General features: G+C 40.9%; 1 protein-coding gene across 3 annotated transcripts in view; it reads left to right on the top strand.

Annotated features, from left to right (window-relative positions):
* The window catches only part of RSPO2 (R-spondin 2), a 183,939-nt gene that overhangs the window by 137,209 nt on the left and 30,705 nt on the right, over positions 1–16,025 (top strand). For all 3 annotated transcript variants that reach the window (XR_012234915.1, XM_073590181.1, XM_073590182.1), the window contains 2 exons: positions 4,488–4,631; positions 4,853–5,041. Coding sequence is in view for 2 of the 3 variants with exons in the window: in XM_073590181.1 (XP_073446282.1) it covers positions 4,488–4,631; positions 4,853–5,041 (333 nt within the window). In the remaining variant the exon portion in view is untranslated. The remainder of the gene's footprint in view (positions 1–4,487; positions 4,632–4,852; positions 5,042–16,025) is intronic.

Raw genomic sequence — 16,025 nt, 5'->3', positions numbered from 1 at the left:
GTGAAATTGCCTCATGAGTATGTATTCTTGGACTAGGTTTACTTCGAGGGGGGGGGGGGATTTGAGGTAGTTGTTTTATTTATTTTGTTGTGCAAAACCAATCAAAAATACAGTTTTAAAAAAAAAAAAAAGCAAAAACTGTACAGAAAACGCTCTTCCTTTTCATTTCTATGGGAGATTAAATCCACTTTGCTCTGTTTATACTAGGAATATCTAAGCTTTTGCTTTTCCCTGAAGATTTTTTTTTTCAAAATGCCTTGTAGGGGGAAAAAAAAAAGAAAAGCACGTGTGACTTCTTTTGAAACGGAGCTTGATGGACTACTCTCCATATTAGATGCTGTCACACACACAACAGGCTGCAAAAAAAAAGCTTCAGGAGCAAAACTCAAACTTTTCAGGAAAAAGAAACTTCAAAAACTCCCTAGTAAAGAAAAAACTTCCTGAAACAGTTTTTGATTGAAAAACTTATTTTTGATATATTAAAAACTCCATGTGAATAAAGCCTTAGGCTGGGGTCACGCTTGCAACTGCAATGCGAGAAACACGCGCATCAATACCCATCACTGCTGCCGGCACTCTGGACCGGAGTGTGCAGTTGCATGTATTTCTATGCAGCCGAGCGCTCCGGTCCCGAGTGTCGGCGGCAATGCTGGGTATTGATGCGAGTTTCTCGCATTGCTGTTGCAAGTGTGACCCTGGCCTTAAGATCAGACTCCACTGAATGGAACCACTGAAAGCCAAGCTGTCCTCACACCTCGGGCTCATTCAGACATCCGTTTTTACCATACGAGTGGTATCCATGTTTTTCATGGTAGGCATGCTTAGTCTATGAAGTAGTTACATATCCAATCTATCCTTTTTTTTTTTTTTTTCCTCAGAATTAGTGGACCACACAAAAGCATGGAGATTTATCTGATTTTATTGTTCGGAGTCTCTGATTTAGGCCAGAGTCACACACAACGTATAAAAAAAGGTCCATTTTCTATGGACGAGAAACGCAGAAATGTTCCCTGAACAGTGATCCGTAGGTCATCCGTGTGCAATGCGAGGAAGTGATTTTTGTCGCATCTAAGCATGCGGTTGACATCCGTATGGCATCTGTACAGCGAGATTTTCTCCCCGGCTTGCAAAAAGGACATATAATGGATTGATGGCCTCAAATGTTCGTGAAAATATATATATATATATATATATTTATTATGTGTGTATATGTATATTTTTGAGACACCCTATTAGCATATGAGCATGGCGGATAACACCTTATCCCAGCACATTTGCTTAGGTTTCATTCAGTTCATGTAATTTTCACATAACAAAAAGAATATAGTTGGTGGTTTTATCATTCATTACCGTAGTTTTTCAACGTAGGCTGTGGTTGCGCAGTTTTTACAGATTTTTTTTTTTGCGATGTTTTACAAGTGAAACGATGGGGTAATTGACAATAAAATTGCATGTGGTTTTGCTGAGCCAGATTCCTGGCTAGTCAGTCGTATTGTCAAGTAGTCTGCTTTATTTCCTTACAAATTCGTTTATTCCTTCTTGAGGTATTGTCAGAGAGAATGCCTATAGAGGTCTCTCCTCTGGAGGGCATCATGCATGACGTGAAATACTAGTATAGTACAAGACTTAAGAACAAAGACTCCTTTACAGCTTCTACTACACGAGATGTTGCCCATAGGTTTCCTCGTTGACCTTGACTGCTTTGTATTTTTATATACAGTATGTATTGCAAAAAAAAAAAAAAACCCTCAATTTATAAAGTTGGAAAAAGCCTCGGGGAGTTCACAAATGGTTATTTCAGAAGTTCTGTATTTCTCAGACACAATGAAACCAGAATGATTTATGCAATTGACCAAAGGAGCAAGTATTGTGCCATATGAAATGAGTTCCAAATGCACGGCGCTGTAACTCCGTACGTCTGCTGATAGTTTTCATTGATGCTGGATATAGTGTTTCAGAAATGAACCTCGTATTCCTCATAATGTACCTGATTTATAACGTGTTCGTGCCCATTGTTCCGCCAGGTATAACTTTCTTCTGTTGTTCAGGCGATTGCTGCTTCCCCCTCCCTCATACATTAGGATGGCTGAGGATTATTTTTTTTATTTTTTTTAGACCACTTTTTTATGTTCTTTATATGTTCTGCACGGACTGTGGGTTTATGTTGTATTTTTCTCTCTTCGTTCGCACCCATCAGCATGAATAAAATTGGTCCTGAAAAGTGAGGCAAGTGTCATGCAAGTACATTGCGATTTTTCTCGCCTAGCGTCCGCATGACATACGTATGCAGTGTGATTTAGGCAAAGTACAATCTGATTTTTTTTTTTTTTTTAAATCTGACCACATTGGTCCTTTATTCTCACTAAGTATGAGTCCTCTGGCTACGTTCTAAGTTTTAGGTGAGGTGTTTTTTTTTTTTTTTTTTTGTCCATAGAAATCACTTTGCTTTAACTGAAAATAAACAGAAAATGTATAAGTCAGTTCTAATATAACTTTGATAAAATGTAGTATACTCCCATGCCGCTTGTTACGATGGTCTCCCTCTGCATTCTGTACAGTGTTGATGAGCCATCCATGACCCTAGTAGTCAGTGATTGCTGCCTGCATTGATGTTTTGCCAATAGTGTAGAATTAGACTTGGATTAGATTTTGAGCAGTTCCTATGATGAGTTTTTGACACTGTATATTTTCACTGCGCAAAAAAAGTCTTACAGTTCCAGCAAAGTAGATGAGATTTATAGATCTCTCATGCCCACTGTACTTTTTTTTTTTTTTTTTTTTTTTTTTATATGCAGCTCAAACTGACCATCCACTACAGCTGGGTGCAGCTAGGAATTTGATAATTAACCTTCCCTTTTTAATTTAAGAGTTGTTCTCCAAGGTGTTCTATGTTTGATCTCAGATAGTTCTACTGTTGGCTTAGGCTATGTGCACACGCTGCGGATTCCGCTGCGGTTTTTTCCGCGCGGAAACGCAGGTAAAGTGACCTGCGGTTTTGCTGCGTTTAGGCCTGCGGTTTTGCCCTGCGGTTTCACACCTCTACTATGTTAAAGGTGTGAAACCGCAGCAGAATCCGCAGAAATAATTGACATGCTGCGGAAAAAAAACCGCAGCAAAACCGTGCGGAAAAAACCGCAGCGTGAGCACTGCGGTTTTGAAAACCCATAGGGTTACATGGTTAAGTACCATGTCTGCGGAACTGCTGCGGTTCCGCAGGGCCAAAACCGCAGCGGAACCGCAGCAAAAACCGCAGCGTGTGCACATACCCTTACTGATACAGGGGAAGCTTGTCTCCTAGATCCTTGCTGTCGCTGCTACTCCATATTGCCCACTAGCCACTTCCTTCTCAATAGCCAGTGGCAGTAACTAGAGATGAGCGACTTTGCCTTTTTTCGGGTCAAAGTTGGGTTTCATGAAATCCGACTTTCTCAAAAGTCGAGTCAAACGAAATCGGCCGATTATCGTGAAAAGTCGGAGGCCGACTGAAACACGAAACCCAATGCAAGTCAATGGGGAAGCAAAGTCAGCAGGGAGTGGAGGACAGTAAACACATCTACATGCCGGACCGCTTTTTTAAAGTGCGCGAAAACGCTTTCTCGCTTTCTCGCTTTCTCGCTTTCTCGCTCTCGCGCTTTCTCTCTCTTGCGCTTTCTCTCTTGCGCTTTCTCTCTTGCGCTTTCTCTCTTGCGCTTTCTCTCTCTTGCGCTTTCTCTCTCTTGCGCTTTCTCTCTCTCGCGCTTTCTCTCTCTCTCGCGCTTTCTCTCTCTCTCGCGCTTTCTCTCTCTCGCGCGCTTTCTCTCTCTCGCGCGCTTTCTCTCTCTCGCGCGCTTTCTCTCTCTCGCGCGCTTTCTCTCTCTCGCGCTTTCTGTGTCCTTGCTCAGTGGCTGAAAAAAGTCACGTGCAAGATTTCTGGGAAATCTGACTTTGGCACTCGGGTCGGCGATCACATGGCCGACCTCACGCTATGGTGGGATTTCGCTCGGCGAAAATAGGCGACTTTTGAATTTGACTGACCCGTTTCGCTCTAACTCTTTTTTGACTTTTCCTCTTCCCATCATTCTAGAATTTTAATTAACTTCCTGAAGTTGTGAACTCTATTGTGTGTGAAGTGCTGAATCTGATTTCTTAAAAGAACACTCACAATAATGGAGTATATCTCTATGCTAAAAACAATACAGAATTTTGACAGTTCAACAGCTCACAGAATAAGGTGACTATATCCTGCGTCACTGAACATACTTCAAAACCATTAATGTAATCACCAACTTTTTGGGGTATTACAATAAGAAGCCTCCAAGATACCCCAAATCATGGGAGCCCAGGGTAGGCTGTAAAGTTGTATGTGTAACGTCAAGTACAGTATGCGTAGAAGATACTGAATATTTTTTTTTTTTTTTTTTTAGAAGTTTTAAGCAAAGAGTTTTATAAAAGTGCAACTAGTAATATGCAAAAAGAGAAAATGCTAATTATTAAAATTTCTATTTCAGGGTGCAGAGTCGAAAATTGTGACTCTTGCTTTAGCAGAGATTTTTGCGCCAAGTGCAAACCAGGATTTTACTCCCACAAAGGACATTGTTTTGAAGAATGTCCTGAGGGATTTGCAGCATTGGATGACACTATGGAGTGTGTAGGTGAGCGAAGAGTTCTCTTTAAGGATTTCTAATGTCTGCAGCCAAAGTCTTTATTCCAACCTGAGCTTTGGGAACTACTGTATGTGCTGATGTAGTGTCCATTCATGTCAATGGTCATCAGTGGTTTGGACTGTATCTTCTTGGAAAAGCAGGCCATTTTAGGTAGTCTTAACTAAATAAGCTGTGATTAAACATTTCTCTTTTATCTCCATTCCCTTCAGATGGATGTGAGGTGGGACCATGGAGCGAATGGGGAACTTGCAGTAGGAATAATAGAACGTGTGGATATAAATGGGGTCTGGAGACAAGGACTCGACACATTGTCAAGAAACCAGCAAAAGACACAATCCCATGTCCAACCATTGCTGAATCTAGAAGATGTAAAATGGCATTACGACACTGCCCTGGAGGTAAGATACTTCAGTAGTCAAAAAGCAATTTCCCATTTTATAGTTTTTTTTATTATTATTTTGGCCCATCTCACTGCTCTACTCCTTTTAACAGTTTTGGTGATTTGTATGAGTTTTCCCATCACAGACCTTTTTATGGCAAATTCTTGGATCAGCCATATGTATCAGCTGTTGGGTTACTTTTTAAGGCAGGTTTCAAATAACTCAATAAGATATGAAAGAAGATATTATCATTTTGCTTCTAGTGAGAAATGACTAAGTCTCTCAAAGTTTTCTCAAAAGGTTCACTCCATATCTTTGTTCTAATCTTCGCATACAGATATAGTTGCAGTGTCGACTTTGTAATCGCACAATCACGTTCCTGGGCTTAGTCTCCCATCAGCAGACTTGTCTTTATCACCAGATCCATTTTCTGTGCTTGCTGGCCAAACCACTACAGATTTCTTTTATTCTTTTTCACCTGTTTTATGTCCAATTGTTCTCATCTCACTGTTGCTGGAACTTTTGGGGATAAATTACGGTATATTTTAAATTGGAAAAACCCAAACCTAGCTGTACATGTATTTTATGCCTTAACGGAATGACTGAGAAAGTGTTTGGGGTTTAAAGTGTTTTTTTTTTTTTTTTTTTTCCCCCCTTAGACGCATGCTTTATAATTTTTATTTTAAATTTTTACTGTAACATTTTCCTCGGTACGCGTTAATAAGCTGGGACCTTTTTAGTGTTAACTAGAGTCAAGGATCCTCTGTTGTGCCAAGGGTGATAGAAGTATCCTGCATTCCGGATTAAAGGACAAGCCACAATGAGAAGAAATGCTGGTTTAATGTCAACGCGTTTCAGAATCACTCCGAATTCTCCTTCAGGACAACTGCAAATCGTGTCTGAAAAACATTGACATTAAACCAGCATTTCTTCATCTCCTCTCAGTTTTTCAAAGAGCCTAGGTGCCAGAATACATTTAGGAGATGGCCAAGGCGTGTGGTATTACTGTAGGATCAGACTACACAACATTTGTTTGTAGTCTGTTACCATGGAGACCATAGCCTCTAAAGTAGCTGTACTAGCTATAAAATTCCTTCACCTTCTGTAGGATTAGTGTTTGGAAATGTGTGCATGTTGGCACTTTAATATCAAGGAATTACATTAATTTTGTTCCGTACAATTTGTCGATGTAGATGATGTGTAAATGAACTTGTGATTCACATAAACTATAAAAATAATACACTGTATACAGTCAAACACTAAATGTCACTGATCAAGTAACTGTATTGGAGAGCGCACTAAGGCAAGACCTGGGCACTATCTGACAAACCCATGATTATGTTAGCTGTATAGATATTGTACCCATATGTAATTTCCATACTGGTAAAGTGTAATAAAAATATAGTTAAAGTAATGGGTATCTATAGGGGTTGTAGCAGCGGCAAATGTGATCTGATCCCCAAAGCCTAGAGGGCAAACAGTCCTTGTTTTTTAAAGTCACTATCCCTGCCATCAAGCCTCATCTCCACATCAGATTATGCGTCCGGTCAGGTGGACTGTCCACTTGTTGGTTTGCCATAAGTGGTGACGCAGAAGTGGACCAAAAAACACTAATGTCCATAGGCTGTAGTGCGGTGAGAGAGTTTAGTGAGGTGTTTGGGGCAGAAGCCCAAGCTGCACTGCCACATTATAACCCATGAATCTGTAGCGGTGCCTCTGGGTCAAAGTAGCACATTTTTACCAGGTGAGAACCCCTAGAATTTGGACAAGTTCTTCCTTGTTGTAAAACCTTGACAATGCCACCATCAACCAGGTGGCATGTGTCAACTATAAGCAATCATTTCTACACTGGTGTAAAACCCTTCCTTCCTTCCCTGATTTGAAAGCCTGCCCTCAGCAATTATTCTCACACTAGATTAAAATACTTGAAGAGATTTTGTTTTCATGTATGACAAGATCAAAAGCATGCGTTTTCTGTCCAGTAACATTTTGATAATTCCTCTTTTTCTACTGCAAAGTCTAGATTGCTCATTTTTTTTAATTTTTGTTACAAGATTATGCTTGACACATATGTAATTAATTGAATGAAACATTCTGGCCAGCCTATGGACTTCCCATAAGATTAGGAGATAATGTACTTGCCAGCGGCAGGTACCGTCAAGAAGCCATGCAGCCCTCACAGCTAGGTCATCGATGGGGTGTTTGCTTGGCAAAGACATTACAAAAGCATTCTGCTAAAAAAAAAAAATATTTATCAGGACGGTCGACACTGCTGTATTTTGTGCAGAAGCTCTTGTTCTGTTACACTGAAATGGCGATTTCCATGTAATACCTATGCTGTGCCCAAATTCTGTACCGATAAAGGGGCAGGATACTTATATGTGGGCCATGTGGTAGGAAGGGGTTTCAATCTCATAATTTTTTTTTTTTTTTTTTTTTTTAATTTGCTCACTCCGAATTTGGCATGTATGCCACTATAATAATGGTATTGAACAGTTATGGGAAAAGTTACTTTTAAAGCAGTATTTCTATTTCCGACTTTTATGGCTACAGAACACCCATCTCTATAGAATAGAGGAAGTCTTTGTTTCACTCGGTTTGGAGTTCTGAAAATGGTCCATTATGCCTTGTGGATATGCCAGTAAGGAATGAGATGGGGATATCCCTTTAAGTTTTAAAAGACTAATAACTTCTTTTACAGTTTAACTTTTCACCAATTTTTTTTTTATGTTGAACTGGACACAACAAGATGTAATAAAGAATGCAGAGCAAAATAAAATGTCTCTTTTAATTTTCCTCTCCATGGCCGAGATAGTGGCAAAGTATTCGTGAGGTGCTACGAGAGGACTATGGCCGATAGAGGTGCTTTACAATGTAAAATAAAACATTTGCACAATAATGCTTTTTTTCCGCTTTTCAACCACTGTTGCATTCTGTGTCCAATTCAAATTTTAAAAAAATGATGCAAGGTCCTTTTTCTAAATTTTGTTTACTGTGCATTACTACAGAAAACCATTCTTGTTTTCCACTCCAATGCCAGGATCACACATGCAAGAAACACGGCCGAGTCTCACATGTTAATACCCGGCACTGCTGCCGGCACTCGGATCGGAGCGTGCAGCCTCATAGCAATACATGGAGCTGCACGCTCCGCTCCCAAGTACCGGGTATTCACATGCGAGACTCGGCCGTGTTTCTCGCATGTGTGATCCCGGCCTAATGTTTAATTTTGAAAAATTGCGGAATGCGTCACGGTGAAATCCTTACCTTGTAATAAAAGTTTAAAACCAGACTTCACTAATTCGATCATGGTCATTTTTCATTTTGTGTCAGTCGGTTTACAAATTGTGCCAATCCTTCTTCTTCACATTGCATCCTTTCATGATGTTATTTATTCATAGCCAGACAGTGTGACTTTTGGACATAGGAAAGGTTATTAATGAAATGCATATTTAGATACATTCCTTGTAATATCATAATATGGAGATTATGGCTACCGCTGACAGATTTTATAAATGCGTTGTAATGCCTTCAGCATGAAACAGTCAGAGACTTCTTACTTGAAATGTTGTGTATTAGGGAGCTACATTTCGAGAACAAGTCTAAATATTTCCTCCTACTTACATATATTAACCTAAATGTTACCATTTGTATTAAAAGCCATGCCGTTAAACCGGTCACTCTAAGCTCAAAACTTTAGCTATGACCAGAGTGACTAATGCCTTCAGATTCCACAAGTAGAAAGTAAACCTGATTTTAATCAGCAATTAAGTGGTATAATTTGCCAATCAATTTACAATGATCATTGTGTAATTTACTGTTCAGGCTTGATTTCAGCAAACAGGATAAAGTCCCTGTTCAGTGTGTTCTTTTGAAAGACTTTTCAAAATTGGACTTTAAAAAAGAAAAGTGCATTGGATTTGTTTCCATTATGTTTTTCCTCCCTTTAGAACCCCCTTCTGGCATTGGGGGCAAAAAAAGAAAACCCTCTCCTAATTTTTTTGTATGAGTCTTATCTTAACCAATTTTGTCCAAAGTTGAGGTTAAATCAGTTTTTGTTCTCAGATTAAAAGCTCAAGGATTCTGTCCTGTTGTGATTTATTTACTTTTTTGTTTTGCCCCAATGTGTTCAGAGTTTAATGCCCTGATTAATGAGTTTATTTACAAAGCTATGTGAGCCAAAATTCTAGCTTATTTTGTGCCATTAACTGTTTTAGAGGTTCACCATGTGAGTTTTAGCCTCGTATTTCAACTTGCTGAAAAAGGTGTGTGACCAATCAGAGGAGGAGGCATGTTTCCCCCCCCCCCCAAAAAAAAGTGACCCACATGACAATCTTTTTGTGCTGAAATTGTGCCAAAGTTTGGAGACACTTTAAAGAGCGAAAGAAATCAACTAATAGTATAATTATGGATTGGACAGTTTCTGTAACATGTATGAAATTGCATGAATCGCTTTAGCCCAGTTTAATCACTTCACGACGAACTTATTCAGAAAATGTTTGCCAATCTCAAATTCGGCATGAATGTAGCACATTCGGATCCGTGTTTGGTTTCATGAGCATTTTTACTCAGTCGACAAAATTCAGTCACAGTTTGGTAAATCATCGCATTTCTACTAATGCTTTTGTTAGGACTTTGGCTAGGATAGTGGTGCTGTATGAGTGGGGGGATGTGTTTGAGGAGGAGGGGGTTTATCTAGGTCAGAAGAGCTGGGAAGTGTAATAATTTCTTCAATGGCTACTAAGATTGTTAGCGCTGACTATGCCGTCATCAGCATCACTATTCTGGCCATCTACATGTTGGAGCTCACTTTGCATAATCTGAGTGAGGAGGTGGTGGTCCCAGAAGAAGAGGTAGAAGCAGAAGAGGATGTGAAAGGGATAACAATATCTCAAATTTATGGACTGTCATCGCACAGGTGGGTGCCATAGAGGGGTGGATTACAATGATCATGGGGGGCTCATGGTACCAGACAAACTGTTAGTGAAGGTGCAGGAGCTGAGGAACAAATGGAAGACAAGGTGAAGGATGCACAACAGTCAGGAGATGAAGAATACAATGATCCACACTCTGTTGTCCGTGGGTGGTGGGAGGGGATGGAGGAAGAACGCTTGGCCATTACCCTGCCACCAAAACACCAATGACTTGGACATTATGGAAGTGCCCGAAACTTGAGCGCCTTCCTGCTGCACTATCTTCAACATGATGCTAGTATTCTTTAGCATTAGAAATAGTGCTGACTACTGGGTTTCCACTCTGTAAGATCCATGGTACAAGAGTAAATTTAGCCAGATGTGTTATGAATGAGTCACCGTAGGAGGCAAAAGCAGAAATACAAGCTAAGTCCAGAAAACCAGAGAAGATGGCAACTATCAGATTGCAGACCCCTGAACCTATCAACACAACTAGCAGTAGCCGTGGGGGGTTCCTACGATGCCCTAGACCCCTCGATCACAGCCGGAGAAATACATAGGCCTAAAGAAAGAAAGGGGAAATCTAAACTGCCCCAGAGCAGACCCCAAAGCAATAGGCAGCCCCCAACATATAATGACTGTGAAGCAAGATGAAAATACTAACACAGACAGAAAGATAGACTGAGCAAAGACGGGGCCCCAAAACTACCTAGATAGGAAAGGACAGGAAGGCTGCTGTCTGCAATCTGCCAAAACCCTATCAAAGACATAAGCCAACCAGCTGATATGAAAAAGGCCCTGAAGCAGCTAGGCTTCAAAAACTGAATCAGCACTCAGGTATTTTCAGAAGACAGAGCTAAATGAATTCAGCACACCCCAGCAGGGAATGGCAGAAATCCAGAAAAACACAGCAAAAACAAAGTCAAAGCACAAAAGCAAAAGGCCAAGCAGCAAACTTAGCTTTGGAGGAGCAGGAATTCAGACTGGTCTCCAAGGATCCCACAGAGAAATCACCCGCAGGGCAGAAGGGCGTCGGCAGCATTATATCCAGTCCGTAACTCCACTCAGCCAGTCACAATCATCAGCCTCAGGAGTTTGACAATCAGGCTCACTACCTTTCTTTACCAGAAGAGGGAGTTCCTCGGGCCTCAGTAATGAAGGGGAAAATGAACTCACAACACAGATGCTTCTGCCCCTGGAAAGGGATGTGCACATGCTGGAGTATCTGGAGCTCAATATCAACGCAATTGGGGGAGGGGGGGGGTTTGGACCCTTTTGCATTTTGGTGTTCAAAAATTAGAGTGGCCTGAGCTCACCTGTCATGCCTTGGAGGTTGTCATGCCTGGCAGCCAGCGTTCTCTCAGAATGTGTATTCATTGCTGCTGGTAGTGTCCTGTTGGATAAGCACTTCCGGCTGTCCCCTGAAGGTGCAGACCACCTAAAATTTATCAAAATAAACAAGTCATTGATCTCCGATGACTTTTGCACCCCACTCACAGACTGGGTAGGGCAATGATGTCCTGCATTGATTTCACATTTTTGTAGTCTGTGACACTTTTGTTGTGGCTTCTGTGCCTGCTGTGGCTAAAGCTGCTGATGTTACAAACATTTTTTTGAAATGTGGAGACTTGAAGTTAGGTTTCCATATGGTGGGTTGCACGTGTAAGTAGGGCTCCCAGACACGCAGGCCTGCACTTTCACTTAACTACCGGTTTTACTTTCCTTACATTTTTCTAGTAATATTACTGTATGAAACTGATGATAGTGCCATCTGCGTGTGGCTGGTACAAACAAAAAAATGGAGGTGTTGCATGAGGTGTGAGGTCTCCCACCTAAGAAAGCTTAACCACCAGGTCCTCATTGAAACTTCAATTCCACACTGTAAATGCTTGGCCAGACCATGATGGCTCATCCATGGCCCATGGCTGATTGCTGTTGTGCCATTTGCAAATTTCTACTGTGGGTCAATTGATGCCACTTTTCATGGTGTCTTTCCCAATAATTTTAGCTGTTTAGAAGGCTTTTTTTGACCCCTTAAGGTGTTTGTGTATACGTTTCATTTGGCCTCTCATTGAATTTAATGGGGTTCGGGTATGTTCGTGAAACTGATTGGGGAATGTCTAAACATTCGGCGAATCGAACCGAGCCTTAAAAGGTTCGCTCATCTCTATTCATGACCTGCTTGAGAAAGGTCCGCACCCTTTTGGACTGAAACGTTGCTCTATGGGCACATAGCTGGATGGGCTAATAAACATCATCCTAACTGAAGTCTCCATGGTGTGCTGCTTTCATCTTTAATGGACTATTCATGACCTTTGACGTACATTTATGTCAATGGGTTGATGGGTTGTCATAACAGCTGAGGGTCTTCGGATGACCCACATACCTGTCACAATGATCTTGTGTGGCCACAGGGAAATCTTCCCTCTCTCCTCCTTTTTCTGCACCTTATCTATGATCTGACCTTGGATTAAGAGATAAAGTGATTAGGGCTCTGGCAGAGCTGAAACGTCGAGTATTTATATCGCTTCTACTATATATTCTTGTTTGCTCCCATAAAATTGTATATAATAAAATTTTTACTAATCTGTTATGATTGGGACACCGAGGAGGAGTGCAAGCCCAAGCTAGGCCACAGAAAACCAGAGAGGTTGGTAACTAAGCGGATTGCAGACCCCTGATCCTATCCACACAACTAGCAGAAGCCGTGGAGCGTGCCTATGATGATCCTAGATGCCCCGGCACAGCCAGAGAGCTAACTAAGCCTAAAGCAAGAAAGGGGAAATCTAAACTGCCCCAGAGCAGACCCCAAAGGAATAGATACCCCCCAAACATATATTGTCGGTGAGACAAGATGAATACACAAACGCAGATGGGAAAATCAACTGAGCAAACGATGGGGCCCACACTGACTAGACTGGACAGGAAAGGAAAGACACTGTCTGCAATCACACAAAAAACCCTGCAAAAAAGGTCCAACACGTCTGATGCACAAATACTGAAGTCGCACGACTTCGCCCACTATATCAGCACTCTGGTATATTCTGAAAGCAGAGCAAAAAGAGGCCAATATAATAAGGGACAAAAGCAAACTGGCACAAGCAGTAACATATGGATGGTGATTCAGCACAGCCCCAGCTGGAGCTGGCTGACCCACACAACACTGAAATAGACAAAACCAGATCAAATGTGAACAGAATAGCAAAAGAACACTTAGCTGAACATGCAGGGCCTGAGTTGGAAACTAAGACCTCAGGAGGCAGGAAAAAATCACTAGCAGGGATAGAGGGAGTCGGCTGTCTTAAATCCAGTCTGAAACTCCAGATCTCCAATCGTCGTCCTCATCAGGTGGCAAGCCCCTGCCAATCAGATCAGCTTCATTACCTCCAGAAACCACAAGATGGAGCCCAGAAAGAGAACTCGCAACCCCTCTGTCAATTTGACCAGCTCCACTACCTTCAGTAGTAACCAGAGGTAGGCCAGAAAGCGAATTCACAACACTAATCAGCATGAAATCCATAGGAGTGTGCTGTGAATTTAAATTATATTGCTGTTGGGACCAATTGGTCCATTGCACTGGCACGTCACAATTCAGACAGAGTGCATGCTAAATTTTACTTATAGGCCTATAATTAAAGCACTCGTAGCTTAGAGTGGATCAAGATCATATTTTTAGGAATTCAATTGGGTTCCTCTTACCCCATATTTGAGCACTTAAAAAGGTCTCTGCAATTGCCAAAGATCTAAAACTCTTAAATGTGTCTTCTGATGGCCACAGACCGCAACTAGTTTTGCATCTCTGCCCCATCCAAGTGTCTGGGCCTGAGCTGCAATACAATGTGAAGCCTGTAGACTGACTCTTAAATGACATCTCAGACAATCCCTTTAAGATTCGTGACCCTCAATTGGTTTCAGGTGAGCAAGCTGGCCCCACTAAAACTGTTAAAACTGTAACCTACCAATCACTCCTCCTTCTTTTTTTTTTTTTTTTTTTTTTTTTTTTTTTCTTGGCCAATCAAGGTTCTGAAGAGGTCCACCATTGTCTTCTGACATATGCAACCTTTTGTAGTCTGGAGGTGCCCTATAAAAGTGCAGTAGATTTTAGTTTGAGACTTAAGTATTAAGAAGAACTGACTGCTCATTTTGTAAGTTGTTTCTCGAAGTCTTATCTCATCCTTATTTTTATTTTTTTTGTTGTTAATTTCTGTAGAGCTGTTTCTATAAAACCTTTATGTTTCAAGGTGAAAAATCCATACCCTTCATTATATGAAAAATCTCACTCTAGGGCCAGTCCCCACCGAAGGCTCGACATCATTGTTGGAAAAGTCTTATTTAAAGAATTTGGCAAAGGTCCACAGATCTGCAGGGGGCCTACACATTTATATTGAGTATAAAATATCATATTACATTAGTAAAGAAGAACAGATGTGCTATTCTTAGAAATATCTATAGAAAAACTTAAGGTCACTGCCAGGTTAGGAAAAGAGAAAATGATCCCTGAAAAGTATTGCACAATAGAGATGTCAGCCTGTGTCTCGTTTTCAGATGACACAATCCTTTCTGCCCTCCAGGAAAAAAAATATCCAACTTGATAATACTTTTTCAAACAGGTAAAAGTTTTTTGTGGTGTGATTTTAAGTTTGGATGTATTCATTTTAAGATTCTAAGCTCAGCTCCCCGATTTGTAATTTAGCAATTATAGTACTGCTGTACGCTTATGGACCCAAAGTTAAATACATATGCACCCCTAAAACGGTGACCACCTGACTCTCGGGAACAGGGATGGAACAATTGAAAATTTTCAGTTTTAGTAATATGGACAAAACTGGTTCGGAGTAATAAGTATTTGAGATGGTATTCAAACTGGTATTTTAAAGGTCTCTATAAAGGAAAATAGATTTGATTTCAATCACTTCTTTTAAATATTAATGTTACACCCAATAGTGGCGCTTGTGGATTTGTGGACCCACTGTGCTACATGGCCGGACCTACTTAGGAAAGGGCATAGCTAAGCGACAACCTGGTGTTCACTGGAGCTCCTGATGGTGGAGACAGACTGGCCTGCAGGTAGCCACCATTTACCACTAGAGATGGGTGGACACCTCTGATGTTCAGGTCCGGCGGGTTCGGCCGAACAGTTACAAAAAGTTTGGGTACCAGAACAGGATCTAAACCTGACCCGGACCCAATTCACTTGGAAGGGGGGCCCGAACATCCAGTATTTGTCATGTGCATGACAGCGTGGCAAACGCTGCTGCTGATCGGTGGTGAAAATCATGCAGATAGCTCATTGGTATAAAAGCTTCCGTGGCTTAATGGAGAAGAACTCCGAAACAGATTTCGTAAAAAAAAAAAAAAAATTTTAATTAATCTTCAAAGTACCATTCTAGCCATGTCCTCAGTTAGTCCAAAATCCTTTTAAATCGTGTACCCCAATTGGTGGTGCTCCACAGTTATTGGAACAGTTTTTTTTTTTTTTTTTTTTGCTTATGTTTTCCCTTCAACTAACTGGGTGTATGCCACAGAACTTCTGTGAGAATTTGCATTTTTTTACTCCACTCTGACACTGGCCAATCAAAACATGGGTGCGCTCATAGAAGTTCTGTGGTGTGCACCCAGTTTTTTGATGGGAAAATTTTGCTTTTTGCACCATTACAGATTAAAAATCCAAAATCCTGCGGACAGGTCCTCTTTAAACTGCAGGCCAATCACTTAGTATAGCTAATGTCTTGAACAATAAAAATACTGCATGTTGAAGGTCAACTGGAAGCGGGATCAGAAAGTGTAAAATTATCAATATTACATGAGGAGTGATGACTAAATCCATAACTGCTATATCAAAATGGAAAACAATCTCTTGTTATAGTCTTGATATCAGAAAGATTTATACCTCTTATTGATGTCTGGATTTACTATAAATGGTGATCAGTCATCAATGTCCAGCAATGTGACTCATCCGGTGTCATAAGAATCAGGAGGTTAGGTCATGGTCTTGATACATTAGAGGAAAGTTATATCAGATTTTTAAAAAACTGTTTAATCCTTTGCGATTTGAAGAGGACCCGTCAGCTCTTCTGTCATGTTTTAGT

Source organism: Dendrobates tinctorius, unplaced genomic scaffold, assembly GCF_039654945.1.
Source record: "Dendrobates tinctorius isolate UK_male_01 unplaced genomic scaffold, ASM3965494v1 ptg000116l, whole genome shotgun sequence".
Lineage (NCBI taxonomy): Eukaryota > Metazoa > Chordata > Amphibia > Anura > Dendrobatidae > Dendrobates > Dendrobates tinctorius.
This window is presented reverse-complemented; position numbering and strand designations above follow the sequence as displayed.